A 16,759-nucleotide genomic window follows, 5' to 3' on the forward strand; every position below is an offset into this window, starting at 1 on the left:
CACGCCCCCAAACACCGGCCCTATATATAAGAAAAAAGTTCAAAGCATCAGCTTTGAACTTTTGAAAACTTTGAAAGCTTTGAAAGGTTTTATGGCTTTGAGGAATTAAAACAACTGTCTGTACAAACGTTTGTACATAGCCGTTTGTGTTTGTGTCTGTATATTTATGATTGCATTGTTTGTATGTTTGTTTGTTTCAAATACTGTAGTTCAAATTAAGACAGATTACTTATTTTTAATAATAAGACAGAATTTACTTTATTTATCCCTTTGGGGAAATTATTTTTCCACTCAGCCTATTTTCACACTTATATACTGTATATATGAATAGACCCTGACACATATACACAAGGGGCCTGTAAGCACACAGATAAATAGTAAGAGGTAGAGCGGCAGGTAGCTACTTAATGTGGTGTACAATGATTAACTCGAGATTGAAGAGTAGTGTCCCAAAGACTGACCTGTGTGGAACCTCAAGTACCTGTAAATTTTCTTCCTGCACATTAAAAGCATAAAATTAAACAAAAGCTTCAGAACTTTAAAGTGGGTGAAAGACATGACCAGCTAAGCAAATTGATTAATTTTGCCTTTGAATTTTGTGATCAATGGTGTGAAAAGCAGCAGCAAGAGCAGGCAACACTAAAACTGTGTGAGTCACTGCTGACCTAAAGATCGCTGTTTCATGTTAAGAGCAGTTTCTGTATCCTGATTGGCTCTGAAATACCATTGATATACTGAAAACCATGAATATTAGGAGTTGAAAGTCATCTAGTTGTTGATGTATGACTTTTTAAGGTCTGACATTGGTCTGTAATTACTGATTACCAACAGATCTATTTTGTTTTCTTTGACAGACCTACGTTGTGTTTCAAGGTCACTTCCTTTAACAGATTCCTGATTGATCTTAATCCACAATGAAACAACTGTTTCATATTTACAAAGAGATTATTAAAAAGTTTTATCTTTGGGTCTCTTATGTCATTCTATTAAAAATAATAAAAGCAAAGAGAAGTTTTATTTGGATCTCTATATGAAATTCCCTTCAGGGAACACATAACAGTTTACTCATAGAGCATCAGTATATTCCTAACATCAATGAACAGATAAAGACTCGTTGTCATACACAAGGAGACATTGAACATTCATTAATTTATCGGTTGGTCCCATGATTTTAAAAACAATTAGACCTGCAACTGGCTCCATGAAGTCTCTCCATTTTTATTTAACTTCTCCTAGAGACAGAACAGATCCACTAACAATGATTAAGGTGTATTCCAATGTGTGGCCAGAGTAGTAAAAGTATTCAAAAACTGGTGGAAAAAAACAAAGAAATGTATATGAGTGTTGACATGACCTGTGGAGGATGGTGTGAGCACAAAGCTATCTATCACAAGCAACCAAAGTGCATTACTCGTTTTCTAAAAATATGAAAATACACGTCCTCATGGGAGTAAATACACTAATGCTCCATCCTAAATTCTTTTGGGGTTGTTCTTTTCTCTGAGATAATTACAGCTTTCACACGTTCAGGAATCCAGCATTGTATGCAGCACAATGTTATTATACTCTGCGGCTCGAACAGATAAACGTCCTCTCTCAGCAGTTTTTGGTAGGACATTTGTTCACTAAAGGTGTGTGAATATGTTAATTTTTATATGATTCCAGTATGTTTCTAACTATATCTCTATATCTCACACTGTGGTGAGGACTTTATTACCTGTATGACTTTATTTATGACACGTATTAGTGAATGTGAAGAGTCCATTCAGGTTCACTATAACCCAGCTTCACTGATTAAAGTGTGACCCATGACATCTCACCACACTACAACCCCTGCCTTTATACCCTCCGGTGGTGTATTTATATCCTGAAAGACCTATAAAGCCCCAGGTGAAAGCTCTGCCCTTTTCACCAATCAATCCCTCCTACTGGACCCTTTTGCATTGGAACAGTAAAGTCAGTGCAGTGAGAGTCTTGTTTGTATTTATGAGACTACAATCTTATACATTACTTTAATAAATCATATTTTTTCTACATTTAATCTGACATCACCAGTTTGGGTCGAATAGAGTCTGTGAGGCATATTTCCTTTTACTAGCATAATTTCTCTACTCTTGGAAGCACTAAATAGTTTATGAGCATTTATAACCCATGACCTTTCTAACTGTAGGCACCTCATTGAGCTTTGATGTTGTAAACATACTCAGTGGCCACTACCACTTTTTTCTTCCAGGAAGGCGAGGCTGAACTGGCACCACCTCCCCTGTGACCAGTGGGTGAACATCCACACGGACTGTCTGGGACGTTTGGTTTTACAGTCTGAGAAAACAGCCTTTGTTCAACACAACATTCCTCGCTGGTCACACTGGAGAGCCAGTCCGAGCACACCTCAAATCCTCCCAGCCCCCACTCTGTAGCCCCGTACCATATCTTGACCATTCAGAGCAGGGAGGTCACCTCACTGACAATACAGTCATGCTTACAGCGCCACAAAAGTCTTCCCACAATGAGCTCCCTCTGAAATGTTCGTTCTTCATATGTCAGTTACAAAGCATATTGGCTTTACTTTGCCTTAAAACTTCCACGATGAGTCAATGTGGTGACAAACTTTCAGAATAGAGTTACTGTACATTCACTGAATGGAGGAGAGTTTACGTTTCTCCGGAATTTGATCAAGAGAAAGGCATCAACTGTAATGGATGAATAAGTGTCGTACTCTGTGAGCACAAGCACAAACTTAAGGATATGCATGTGGCTATTTAATTTAATCTAACAGGTAGAGCTCCCATTTAATCAAAACCCTACATAATGATGGTCATTTAGCAAAAACGTTACAATATTTGTTTAACACTCCGAGACAAAAATACTAATCGACAAGAAAAAGAACTCCAAAGTGTTTGATTTAACTAAAAATATTTTAAAATGATCAAAAAACACATTATGGGTTTCCATCGCCATCTGCTGGTCATAAAATATTTCATAACCACATTCTTCCAAGTCTCTTGAAAATAATTAGACGTAATTATGAATATTGAATCATATTAGCATTCCTCCCATTAAATACTGGCTACATAACAATCTCTTATATGTCACATTCAACTGACGGAGGACAGAATCCACATCCTTCACGTAAAGAATGTAAAGACACAATCCAAGCCGAAGCGGACAAATTCAGTGCTTTAAGATGTTTTATGAAGAACAAGAAAGAACAGGCAACTTTGTCATTGACATCTCAGACACTATGAGCAGTAAGAACTTCTACACTCCAATTCCATACATATGAGCACCTGACTAGTTTTAATAACTGGTAACATTTAGAAGCTAACAAAGAAAAGCAGTGATATGACTTTAGACCAGGTTAAGTAAAATAACCTGTTGTGTTTCATAAGTAAATTGGTTCACAGCATCCATTCATTCACATCATTTTGTCTCTTATTTGCCAACACAAAAGTAACAGTGGTGAAATTATTTTTGGTTTCCTTTAATAAAAAGTCATCGTAATTCAGACATCTTTTAATGCGAATCAGAAAAGAGGGGTTTATTTTTGGGCAGTGACAGTGTGGAAAGATATGACGTAAAAGACGAAGTGATGACGGTCGGGGGGGACTTGAGAAATGTCCTAAAAGCTCTACAAAAAAAACAGGACACGGGCAATTAGCAGTGAATGCACAGCTGTTGAGTGAAAAAGGATACAAACAAGTAAAACAACACGACCTTAAAGATGTTCTCAAAAGGTTTCAGCATTTCAGTTTCTGTGTAGCTTTAATCACAATAAATGAGACATAAATCAGAGCCAAAAAAGTACTTATGATGAAAGTGATTAACACTTTTTTGTGCTTTCTTTTGTTTCCCGATACTTGTATTTGCTTCAATCTTCTCTTAAATAAGCTTCAGGCACATCTTCTTCATCGTTACTCTGTAGGGTGGTAGCATACTGTGTCATTCTCTCAACCTCCATGACTTTGGCCTCAGTCAGCTTCTTATTCGCATCCTCTGACAGTTTCTGTGCCTCCTCCACCTGCGACAGGGCCAGCTGAATGTTTGTCCTCACTGTGACGGATGCGTGGTCAGCTCCTGGACATACACACATGTCAACACTCTGTCAAGTCGAGTTGAAATAGTTCTGAGGTTGAAATGACACCACATCAAGGTCAGACATTCGTTATGGTCATTAAGAAGGCACTCCTGTCCATCATCTCCATTTGGTGTAACACAAACACCCACAACGACATGTAATGTTCCATCCACTGTGGAGAGCGAGACTGATAGCAGCTGAATGGGACCAGACACACACAACAATACACAAAGCTTTTTTCCTTTCTACTCACTACACAGAAAACCTGAGAACACTGCCGCACACTGACATATTCCAGTCCACACCTGAGCTGAACGCCACTTCTGCTGCCGTTTCGCACAGCTTGACTGCACCGATCCAGGATGACTCAAAGCGGTGGCATTCATCTTGATGATGTTTGACCTGTCAGGAAAGAAGTCAGACCAAAAAGTTCTGTCGCTGTTTTGTCTCATCTCTCACATTAATAGTCACAATCAGTACATTCACAGGAAAGCTAAATGCTAGAATGCAAAGTGCTTTTAATAAAGAGAACAGAACACACTAACCTGTGCACGCTGGCTAATGATCACCTGCCAGATCTTATCTTCCTCTACAGGACTCAGCTTTCCCAATGATTCCAAGTATCGTTTTTGGAGAGCGATGAGTGTGTGCACAGCCTGGGAGCAAACAGAGAAGGAAAATACATATTTATCATTTGAAAATAAACTACAGTGGCAGAGAAGCGCAAAAAAGGAAGGTTCATTTTACAGAGTCTGAACAATTCTCCTACTGATAACGTGTATGTGGACGTCCCTACCACTCCCTACCAAGTCTGTCTTTAAGATCATTGGGTCATCCTCGTGAAATTAGCGAATAACCATGACGGCCATAATTTCAGTTATAAAACATGCAAGTTAGTCACTGAACAAAATATCATAATAAAGCTGATAATGACCTCTACCTGGAACAACAACGGATTTCATGATAAAAATTAATTATGTTTATATTTTATTTTGTTTTCTGCCAAAAGTCTCAATGCCACAATGCGTCAAGGTCTATTTGCATGTACTTCACGTTGTTATTTTCAAAGCTTAAAATACAAATAAGCTGAAAAAAAATTATGGATGCTGTAGATTTTTTTTGGTGACTGAAAAACAAATAATTAAATATTCATGTTTAATAATGTTGAAGACATAGAGGAGAAATTAAAAGTGTCCGTGAGTCACACTCTCATCTTCCGCACATACTCAACATCTCGGAACTGCTCAGGAGGTGAATCGAATCAAGTCCCTTAAAGACAATGTTATTGCCGCCCTCTACTTCTCATTGTATCTCAAACGAAAATAATGTTGGGGTAATTACATCTAAAAGAAATGCCTGTCATCTCTGACATACTCAAACTGCAACACAAGATCAGGTACTCAAACACAAACCAAAATGGTCCATGTGTCTGTGAGTGGGAAAACAGATGCTTTACCCCTCGAAATTCATGGCTAGACTAAGAAAGTCCACAACAACTGATATAAATGTCTGCATACATTGCCATTCCCTTGTATCTGGTCATGAAGAACTCTTTTTATGCTCTAAAGATTTTATTCCTGGTTAATAAAACACAAAATTAAAATGTTTTTTAACCACAGCATTCGCTATTTCTACAGTTTCTCCCATCTATTATCCACCTTCAATTTAATGTGTCAACTGCACAATTGGAAATGTGAAACATCAGCGTATTCACTTCCTGCAGTCGCTAAAAACTCACTTGATCTTTTCAAGTTGACTTTTTCCTTCAAGGATACATAAATACAATCAAATTAGGTTAGTCACTTTCAGACATGGTCCTAGATTGGAAACACATCCAATTGAGACCATGGAACATACATGTGAAAAGACTGTATTTAATGTGGCTATTTGTATGAAAGCATGCTGTCATCATCTGCAAGCAGCAGATGAAGAGATGACCCAAAACTATATAAATTTAAATCTAAATTTCTTGACATCACAGTGATACCGACAGGCTTTGCACAAAAAACTATATACTCTAAACCCTATATGAATGAGTGTGACAATATTAAAGATACAGAAAAATGCTTACCACAAGAAAAACTCACTTTTGAGTAGTCCATGATGGCGTCTATGAGTGCCAAAGTAGTCTGAGAGAGTAAAGTGCTTGAACTGTCTGTTGCCAGAGACACTGCCCGTCTGATCAGTGTGTCATGAGAGAGGCTTTCAGCCTGGAACCGAAACACAAGGGGGAACAAGTTGAGGAGACATTTCCTATAGATTTTTTTAAATTATGAACAGATAAACAATCAACAGGCCTACTTCTCTTTTAGGTTAATAGTAGGACCAAAGAGCCTGAATTTAGAACAGTTTAATATTCACATTTAATATAAACTTTAAAAGACATGAAACATTTAATTTTCTGCACTGGCCACGATGTGGAAGATAAAGATGATGAAGATGTCCTAATTAGGCTTCAAGATCATGAATAAGGGCTGATCACGCGAACATGGCACGAGAATTTAGCCTATTGCTAACGGTCTGAAAAATGTAACATTTACACCCCATAGATTAAGATGTCACACATCAAGTCAAAATAGCTGAGCAAACATGAGACTAAGTCAACAGTTTCCTGTGATGTCAGACTTCATGTGGCATTTTTTGGTTTTTCTGTCAACACGTCATCTGTATCGTTGTGTCCTTCTTTTACCCACATCTCTGTGAACTTCTGAGCAGGAAACAAACCCACAGTGTATTTATGTACATGGGGACATTCGCAAACATCAAGATTGTCGACATTTCGGGTCAGATTGATAGTGCCAGAAATGTGAACTATAGGCTACCTGCAAGAAAACTTGCCTATTATTTCATATATTTTTAAAATAGTTTTATCCTTGGGGTTGTCCCCCAAAAGGATAAAATTCATTCAGCAGAGGTAGAGATGTAAAAACCAGAGATGTAAAAACCAGAGGGGGGAGGGGGGTTCCCCAACAAATCGCACCCTGCACTTACTTCTCTGAAAGGTATGGCACACAGACTAGCGCCGCCGGTTAAGGACGCAACACTTGTGTACAGTACACTGGTCCATTTTGCTGGTTTATGGACAGGTGGTTTTCTGCTGCTCACCAGGGGACGAACAGAACTCCTGAATAAAACAAAGACCAGGTTCAGAATCAAGTCAAGTGACACTTAGAAAAGGTCTCAAGACATTATATATGTCCTCACAAGTCTGTCATTTTAACTTGTGGAGCTAGTTGGAAAAAAATACCGATACGTTCAATCCATGTTATATTTTACTAATTAGTTTCTGAATAATTGTATATTAAAGTAAAAACTGCATGATCAGATTTCACAATTATTAGTTGATTACTTTCTGATAGAAACTAATCCCTGCGATCTAATTACGAAAAACATTTCTCCCGTCACAACTACAACTTGCGCAATTCGGCTTTACCAACTGTCAAACACGCCTTAAAATAGGAAAGACGTGTATAAACTAAAAAGTAGAACCTGTTTGTTCTGTTTTTCTTTTTTCAGTTTAGGTTTAATCTCAACATTGAGGCTGTGAATCAAAAGCTAATTTTATTGTCTTCAACTTCCTGTCGTCTTTGCTAGGGCAGTTCCTATAAGCTGAACACAAATTTCTCAGTATTTACCCCAACAGCAGCATTTATAACATGATAGATTGTGTAAATTTGGAATAATTTATACAAAATAAATACCGAACATTAGTAATGTTTGGTATTTAACAATGTGTCCTACCTCAAGACTTTGAGGCAGGCTAATAGCCTTCGCGGCGCGGCCATGCTGCTCCGCCCCTCCGCGTCTTCTAATTCTACTTCCGCCTCTTCTTCTTCTACTTCCACTTATTCTTCTTCTGCACGTAAAAAACTGAAAACTGCTTCCCCCTCCGTGGGAGAAAAGGCAACATTGTTTGACACTCTGCAACATTTAGACTCTTGGAACATAATGTAAGCACAAACCACTTATTTATTACATCTAAACTACTGAAAATACATGACATCATAAGCTATAAAACAGTACAACTTATGTATAAAGCAGCCAATAACAATTAACCTCAAAATATACAATCACACATACAGATTAATGAATCAGATTACCAACTAAGAGAAAACACAGCATTTGTACAGAAAAAAGCAAGAACAACATTAAAAACATTCTCATTATTGTTCACTGGTGTCCAACATTGGAATAAATTGGATAATGAAATTAGGAGTATGGGAACTCTAACTGCCTTTAAAAAAGCTTTTAAAACCATGATTTTGCAAGGCTATATTTCTGACATGAATGATGGTTAAAGGACTGCACTGTTGTGGCGAATTGAACTTCATGTTGTCAATCCTGTGAAACAAATGTCACTGTAACCTTTGTGCAGTAACTGAGCACATGCAAGATGTTATGACTGCTCCAACAGTGCTTAAATCATAAAATTGACCAGAAACAACCCTTGAAAGGAATAACAAAATGAACATTAACAAAACTTGGACTCTTCTCAATAACTGACAAAGAGGTGTGCAAAGATGCATGCCTATTGGACTAAATGGACAGATTAAAACAACAATGTACCAGAATAAAATAATTGAAATTGATTTGTGACATGCAATGTATGAATTGGTTGAAAATCTGCTGCAATGAGAGAGATGTTGTTGATTTAGGGGACGGGAACTTTACAAACAAATGGCTTCTACCCATCAACCCTTTTTTTTCTTTTCGGATGTTTTTGCTGATGTCTAAACACTGATGAAAGTAAAATCTGTTGCAATAGCATGTCTGGAAAGAAGAAAATAAACTGAATAATAAATGAATAAATAAATAAGCCCTTATTGATACCCGGGAAAATGTCTTCCAGGTGTTGCAGCAGCTCAAAGGCAGAAATTGGAAATATTCCGGTCGAAATTTGGAAACATACACAGTAGAGTGTTAAATAAAAAATCATTAAATAAATTCAGAGATAATATTTCAATAGTTAAAAATTGATTACAAAATAGTACAGTACTGTACTTAGCAGTGTAGTTAGTAGCTGTACAGTCAGTACAGTATAGTATATTATATTGACTAATACAGTCTGTGTTGGGATTGTTTATGTTGATACATGAAAATTTAGCATCACATTGTGGCATATAAGAATATGTTCACCAGCAGCCCGCCATTTCCAGAGGAAATTTCTTGACTATCTCTCTCATGTAGCTGTGACTTAAAATCTAAGAAAAGTTGAACAGCTGATAAATTACAATGAACAAAAATAAAGATGAGTTTACTATTTATTTATTTATTTATTTATTTATTTATTTATTTATTTATTTATTTATTTATTTATTTATTTATTTATTTATTTATTTATTTATTTATTTATTTATTTATTTCAGGACATGTTAATATAGCAGACTTCACACCTTCATCATACTTACAACATCAACAACAACATCCGAAAAAAAGGGCAGACGGATAGAAGCCAAATAGGCTTGTGAAATTCCCGTTCCCCAGAATCAACGAACATTTCTGTCATTAGAATGTGTAATCAACAAACTCAGATTGGCAAAAGTTTTACGCCGGATGCCCTTCCTGACGCAACCCTCTGTATTTATCCGGGCTTGGGACCGGCACAATAAGACACTGGCTTGTGTCCTCTTGCGGCTACATTGTGTGGTACACTCAAAATATATGGTCATATTTGTTTTTATTTTGGGGGATTAATGTTTACATATTATTTTACTGATTTGTCAGCACTTTATTTTCGGCAATTCTAATTGATGACACATTTTTATATTAACGTCTGTCTTCCCAGATATTAATTTCGTCTCTCTTTTTTTTGAGACAAAGTAGCTCAGGTAGCAGGGAAACAGGAGGGCGGAACCTAAGTGCAGGTCGCGTTTCACCCAGGTGACTCTAGTGACGGACCTCGGTCCCTCTCTTCAGAACATACTGGAAAAGCAACAAGGGTGGTTCGTTTCTCTCACTCCTGTGATTGTTTTCCTGTGTTTTCAGGTTAGTATACTGTGACAATCACAAAATGAATACCTCCTAAGAGTTAATTATTTTAGCATTAGTGACATGCTTTCGGCGGCGTTTCTCAATGTATAAAAGTAAGTTTGATGTTAGCTAGAAAACTCCGCCTAGTAAGCAAAACCGCCTGGCGGGAGTTTCAGAAAGTGGCGCCTACCTGTTACATATTAGGCAGAGCTCATTTGCATATGTGCACATTGCGTGGCAAGATTTTAGTTGTTTTCCCTCTTTTGGCCCTGCACACCTGACAAACATTGTAAATAAAGTGTTGCTGTTGGGATATGATTAAACTAATACTATAGGATCTTTGTTTACTATGGTGCATTACGGAAATTACTTGAACAAGCTGATACATATATTTTTGAATGGCTATTGTCTGTTTATAAAAAGCACTGTTAGTTTCATGTGCCTTTCAGGAATAAATAGTTAGAGTATGAAGCGTGAAACTATTTTCGTCAGTTTTAAAAGTGCTAGTTTTACTGTATACGAGTCCATTAACATTCCCTATGCAATGAGTTTACTGTTTTAGATTAATACCAGTCTTATACTACTGTAGGTAACTTTCAGTGGATTTTGGTACAGTAAATGTGAAATTGACTTTAGAGCACTATATATCATAGTAGCCATAGTAATGGCATAGATGCCGAAAATATACTTTTGGGACCAAAGTAATGTACCATCTGAATCCCTCTGGTTCATGTTTATTTACTTTGGTTTATTTTGAGTTTTAAGAGGAAAATCTTAAACTGACTGTGATGTGAGATGGAACGGAATACACTGTGTCTTGGAGTTGAAGCAGGGACAGATGAGAGCCACACAATGGACATTGGGACCTGAACTTTATTGCATTAGGGACATGAATGTTCATTGTAATGTTGTGAATAATTGCAAAGTAAAAAGAGAACATACTGGAAATGCAACAAGGGTGGTTCGTCTCTCTCACTCCTGTGATTGTTTTCCTGTGTTTTCAGGGTGCGAGGCGTACAGAACCGCCATTCATTCGTTATTACGTCCCTCAGTATTTGGGACCGGTAACATGTGCAATGCAATAACACAGTCAAATAGCAAAAGTCAATATGAGCGACAGTTCATACCATATTATTTGCTAGTTGCAAAGGAATGATTGAAACATTTCATTTCTATTTCCCTGTTATATAACAAAGTAAATAATATCAATAACCTCTTTAAACAATATTGTGCAGGTAAAATAGGACCACAACTCTAGTTCATTACTCAAAATCACTTATTTGTTTTCTTATACAAGCCACATAGGACATAGTGTTTGAATACCTGAAAAAAAATATCGTCCCTAAGGCCATATATGAGAGGACTCAAACATCTTGGAGCAAGAATAAAAGTAACATAGTTAAAAAACCTGACATTAACAAATAACAAAACGTTAATCTGAAACACAGCATTTTCAATGAAAGGACACCACAGCTGGATGACACAGAGGAGCAGCTGGAAGGTATGAAGAACAACAGTTCTGAGACCTTTCCATGTTGACTTTTTACTCTCCCCTGATGCAGTTCTTGCTATTTTCATTATTTTGAAATAACACCATACAATAATGATTCCTATAATAACAAAATAGAACTGATGTATTGATGACCGAAGATGGTTCTGCCAAACATGTATGCCAAAGATTTGCGAAGAACAAACTCTGACCTGAGTGTAGAAGTTTTGAGTCACAGATGCAAAGAAAATGGAAAGAAATATAATGCAGGGCACAGAGCTGAGACCATTAATTATTAGGACTAAGTGCAGAGAATTGCGTGTGGAACACAGATCTGCATGCCTCAGGGGTAAGCAAATGGCCACGTAGCGCTCCAGGGCCATTGCTGTCAGAGTAAGTATTGTGATGTAATTGGTCTGAGATACAAGGATATACAAAATAATACACAAACTAGTTTGAATGGTGAAACGAAAATAGCTGAAAATGAGCATGATGTCAGACAAAACTAAAAACAGAGAATCAGACAGGAGTGTAACAGCAAACAAGATATAGCGCATGCTTGTGTAGAAGAAATCCTTAATACAAAAAGTTATAATCAGCATGATGTTAATGCAAAGGAATAATATCACCAAGATCTGAATGATTATGACCCTATCATTGATCTTGATCTTTGAGGATTCAAAACCTAATTCAGAGTTATTTATCGCCATACAATTCTAAATTTTATGAACCACTAATATCAAATTTACTTTATTTTCAGAAATGAATCTAAGTGATCTATTTAACAAGGACAAAATATTAACAATAATTAACAATCAACAATACAGTATATTCATGGAGGATAATGTGGAAAAAAAGAGATTTAAAGTTCAAGAATGCATTTAGGAATAAAAATTCACCTTTTAACAATATCACAGCTGTGACTGTTGGAATTTCAGATGATTAACACAAACACATTACACAACATTTTATATCTAATAAACACATGCGCAGGTGAACAAGCATGAAGCTGTCAGATTACCAAAGCCTCCCTGCAGTCTGAGGCTGCTTCAGAGCTTCCTGCAGCCTTCTGAGCAACGGATACTGTGCATGAAGGCTTTAAAGCACCGAACACCAATCAAGCTTCACTCACCAAAGTGTGGACATCACCATTTGTTGCTAACCAGGGAGCAGTTCCCTAGTCAGACATTTGGGGGTGGGGCTCCATCACAGGTTGGACGGATGTTTGTGTGCAGAATATTTTTTCTGTACCATGACAACAGGAGGTAGACTAAAAATGCACAAAGCCTAGAACTGTGAACATTCTAGCATGTAAACCGTTCCTCAATTCAACATTTCATCATTCATTCATTCATCATCTTATCTGCTTCTTCCACTTTTACGGATGACAGGCGGGACACACTCTGGAAACGATGAACCATTCAATTATTATAACGAAGCAGAGACTTAAGCATCCCACAACTCCCCTGATTTCAAAATTTTACCCTGACCTACTTGTACAAGTCAAAGATCAAAGCTAGTGCTCTGACCTACTGTCAGAGAGCTATCTTTGATCTATCTATCCATGGTCTTACGCTGGCTTTCTCCCTCGTCTTTCTATCTAATCCAGTTCCTGAGTGTACAAAAGTTGAAATTTGACCTTGACCTAGTTTTCTCAAGATCAAGGTCATCATCTCATTTTCATCCCCTTTGCCGCCCAAGTAATGTGCTTTTTTTTCATCTTTGTATCACCAATGGTTGCAAAGATATTTGGTGGAGTAACGGACGGACGGACGAATGGACAAACACTGACATTCAACAATACATCACCACTATGAAGCGAGATGTAATTATACAAAGGAGGAAAAACAGGCAAAGACCACAGACCAATAGATGGAAATGAACTGCTGGCATACTTAAAGAACTACCTGAAATTCTGAACTATTGAGGGAACTTGTATGCAAGCTGCACCAAATAAATTTCAAAAGAAAATAAAGTTTGCACATATAAAGACTACACCTGTCTATAAGCCTTAGATGTTCAGGTGTTGTATTTCAGATCTTTGTACAGAAAGACGGTGTTCAGAAAATTTTTAATTACCACTTTTTTCCAAACATTGCCTGTAACATAACAGTAAAACAACGCTGTCGTCTTTTACATGCCCAGCGTACATGCAGCAGCTCTATTTCCTACTTCGACAGCCAGATCGAACTTTAACTTAGGTTTACTTCACGTGTTTTCTAAGGGGTGTGCACAATGTCCAAAATATCTGTTTAAAACATTCTGTTCAATTAAGCTACCCAAAGATGTACAAATCAATCCACTGGATTTTTAGAAAGTTCCCTGAAGTTATTTCACCTCTCATCCTAGACTCTTCTTCAGTTCTGGTGGTGGTTGGTCTTGTCTCAGCTTCTAACTCTGCTAGGTGTGATCAGGACTGTTCATATTCCAACCACAATTGTCAAGACCCACCTGGCTGCCCAACTGATGGTCATGAAGGAGCCAGTGAGTGTCAATGGTCGTCAAATTATGAATTTCAAAGAGGTCATCGCCCTTGTATGCTAATAGTGATCACTGATTGTAAACAGACAAAAGCTGATGTTGCAGACACCCCACACAGATGGCTCTTCACTCCTCTCTCAAACCGTCTGCCTAGTACAAAATCTGGACATTATTGTACTGAAATGAATGTCCATCTTCTTTGAGGTGAACTGGCGCTTCGGTGTCTAGCCATGAGCTCAAAAAGAGCTCATGTTGAGTGGCTGTTTGCGTCATCAGCCTGTGACCTGCAGCGCTCACTGGTCCGGTTTGCAGCCGAGTGTGAAGCAGTGGGGATGAGGATTAGCACCTCCAAATCTGAGGCCATGGTCCTCAGCAGGAAACCGGTGGACTGCCTTCTCCGAGTGGGGAATGAGGTCCTTCCAATAGTGAAGGAGTTTAAGTATCTTGGGGTCCTGTTCACGAGTGAGGAAACAATGGAGCGTGAGATTGGACGGAGAATTGGGGCAGCAGGAGCGGTATTGCAGTCGCTTTACCGCACTGTTGTCACAAAGAGGGAGCTAAGCCCAGAGGCAAAGCTCTCCATTTACCGTTCAATCTTCGTTCCAACCCTCACCTATGGTCATGAGCGATGAGTCAAGACCAAAAGAACAAGATCACGGATACAAGCGGCTGAAATGGGCTTTCTCAGACGGATAGCTGGTGTCTCCCTTAGAGATAAGGTGAGAAACACTGCTGTTCGCGAGGGGCTCAGAGTAGAGTCGCTGCTCCTTCGCGTGGAAAGGAGTCAGTTGAGGTGGTTTGGGCATCTGGTGCGGATGCCTCCAGGATGTTTCTGGCACGTCCAGCTGGGAGGAGACCTCGAGGCAGACCCAGGACCAGGTGGAGGGATTATATCTCAACACTGGCCTGGGAACGCCTTGGGATCCCCCAGTCAGAGTTGGTGGATGTGGCCGGGGAACAGGAAGTTTGGGGCTCCCTGTTCACGCTGGTGCCCCCACGACACGACTACGGATAAGCGGTGGAAGATGGATGGATGGATGGATGGATGGATGGATGGGCCAGGGGGATACACTGACATTTAAACAATGTAAACTGATGACAACAAGCAAAAGTTTTGTTTGCACTGTAGTTGTCAAATGAACTCTGACTGATTCATTAGCCAAGCCAACAATAACAGGACATTCTTTAAATTATTAATGATACCATTAATCTGGACATTTAATTAATTTCACTGGAATTTGTCATCACACATAGGAATAGAGATGTCTCAAAGGTCATCATTATATATTGAAGACAGATTCGAATGGTAACAAACATGTCATGGATCAAAGACCATAATATCCTCTGGTGACAATTTGACATCCTTTAAAGACTGATGGCTATGCAGGTCAAACAGCAAAGACATCAATAGCGAAATCATGCCAGTGTGCTAATGTACATGATGATTTCTGACACTGGTGACATTAACACCAGTGTCTTCAGCCTGAAGGGAGCTTTTCACAAGTCAAAAACTCAGAGCTCACATGGGAAAAAACTGACAACATATAAATACTGAGCTATGACTTCGTCAGAGGAACATGTTGACAACTTGATTTAAATAATTAATGAGTCAGGTAAATGTCATTGGGAGTTGATAAGTCAAGGAAGAATTGAAATAATTGGCCCATTAGTGTGTAGTATTTTTGTAGTCTAATTCCGTATGGACAAAACCATGAGTACAACGCGCTACCATTAGTGTGAGAACACAAACAAAGTAGTGATTGTTGTCATTCTGACAGAACTCATGACATTACTAACATATTACTCTTGTGCCTTTATAAAACTACGAGAATTTGGTTGATTTTGTTTATTAAGTTTTGTTTTTATGGGGTTTTTCCTCACTTTGTTCAAGAATCTAAAAACATAATTGCACCAGAATCTAAATGTTCTCCCCGTGTCTGTTAGGGTTCTCTGCAGGTTCTCGGGCTTCTTTTCATTTCCATAAACATGCACCGCAAGTAAATTTATCCAGTTTCAAATTGCCTGTATAGGTGTGAGTGTGTGCGTGCTTGTCTATGGCTCGACGGTGCACTACAAAATGAATGGATGAATGAATAATCATTCACAATTAAATGACTTTGAAAAATGGTTAAATCACATTACCCACCCCAAATCTGACATTCACTCAGAGGCATATCGACCAGTCATTGCCTTCTTGTGGTTGGAGTGTGAGGGCTATTAAAACATGTATTTACACTTTATGACCACTGGGTGGTAGCAAATATACGATACATTTTCTCATTCCAGACTCTTGACTGAATTAGTTAAGAGATAAGCTAGTAAAGATACTATACCACAATTTACTTTTATAATTAGTCATGAGATCTTGTTCATTCAGCCATTCATTTTCCACCGCTTCATCCGCCGTAGCGGGTCACAGGGATCTGGAGCCTAACTCAGCTGACATAGGGCGTGAAGCGGGGGACACTCCGGGCATGATGCCAGTGCACCACGGAGCCACGCAAAGACGGACAACCACACACACACACTCCCTCCTACGGGCAATTTGCGACCAGGAGTTGGGAGGAAGCCGGAGAGAACCCACGTAGACACGGGGAGAGCATGCAAACTCCGCACAGAGCAGGACTGGAACCCGGACCCGCCGTGTTGTGATGCAACAGCGCTACCCACTGCGCCACCGTGCCGCCCAATGAGATCTTGTTAAAATGTTAATTTTAAAACATTACCAGCATTATACAAGACAA

At 38.5% G+C, this 16,759-nt stretch overlaps 2 protein-coding genes across 2 annotated transcripts; both read right to left on the minus strand.

Annotated features, from left to right (window-relative positions):
* Window positions 1–3,174: 3,174 nt before the first annotated feature.
* LOC137596583 (diablo IAP-binding mitochondrial protein-like) lies at window positions 3,175–7,907 on the minus strand. Its single transcript, XM_068317240.1, has 6 exons — window positions 7,817–7,907; window positions 7,067–7,199; window positions 6,163–6,285; window positions 4,621–4,731; window positions 4,381–4,477; window positions 3,175–4,074 (listed from the first exon to the last, which is right to left on the minus strand). The coding sequence occupies exons 1-6, from the start codon at window positions 7,858–7,860 to the stop codon at window positions 3,869–3,871; spliced, it is 714 nt and encodes a 237-aa protein (XP_068173341.1). The 5' UTR covers window positions 7,861–7,907; the 3' UTR covers window positions 3,175–3,868.
* A 3,410-nt stretch (window positions 7,908–11,317) lies between these two features.
* Window positions 11,318–12,244, minus strand: LOC137596191 (odorant receptor 131-2-like). The gene has a single exon (XM_068316503.1). It carries the CDS (start codon window positions 12,242–12,244, stop codon window positions 11,318–11,320), a length of 927 nt encoding a protein of 308 aa, XP_068172604.1.
* Between the last annotated feature and the right edge of the window lie 4,515 nt (window positions 12,245–16,759).

Source organism: Antennarius striatus, chromosome 6, assembly GCF_040054535.1.
Source record: "Antennarius striatus isolate MH-2024 chromosome 6, ASM4005453v1, whole genome shotgun sequence".
Lineage (NCBI taxonomy): Eukaryota > Metazoa > Chordata > Actinopteri > Lophiiformes > Antennariidae > Antennarius > Antennarius striatus.

Coding starts and splice junctions, on each gene's coding strand:
- LOC137596583 (XM_068317240.1), bottom strand. CDS start 7,860: ATGGCCGCGCCGCGAAGGCTATTAGCCTGCCTCAAAGTCTTGAG. Junction 4,732..6,162: donor CCATCATGGACTACTCAAAA/GTGAGTTTTTCT, acceptor GTTTGCTCCCAG/GCTGTGCACACACTCATCGC. Junction 4,478..4,620: donor TCATTAGCCAGCGTGCACAG/GTTAGTGTGTTC, acceptor CTTTCCTGACAG/GTCAAACATCATCAAGATGA.
- LOC137596191 (XM_068316503.1), bottom strand. CDS start 12,244: ATGGCGATAAATAACTCTGAATTAGGTTTTGAATCCTCAAAGATCAAG.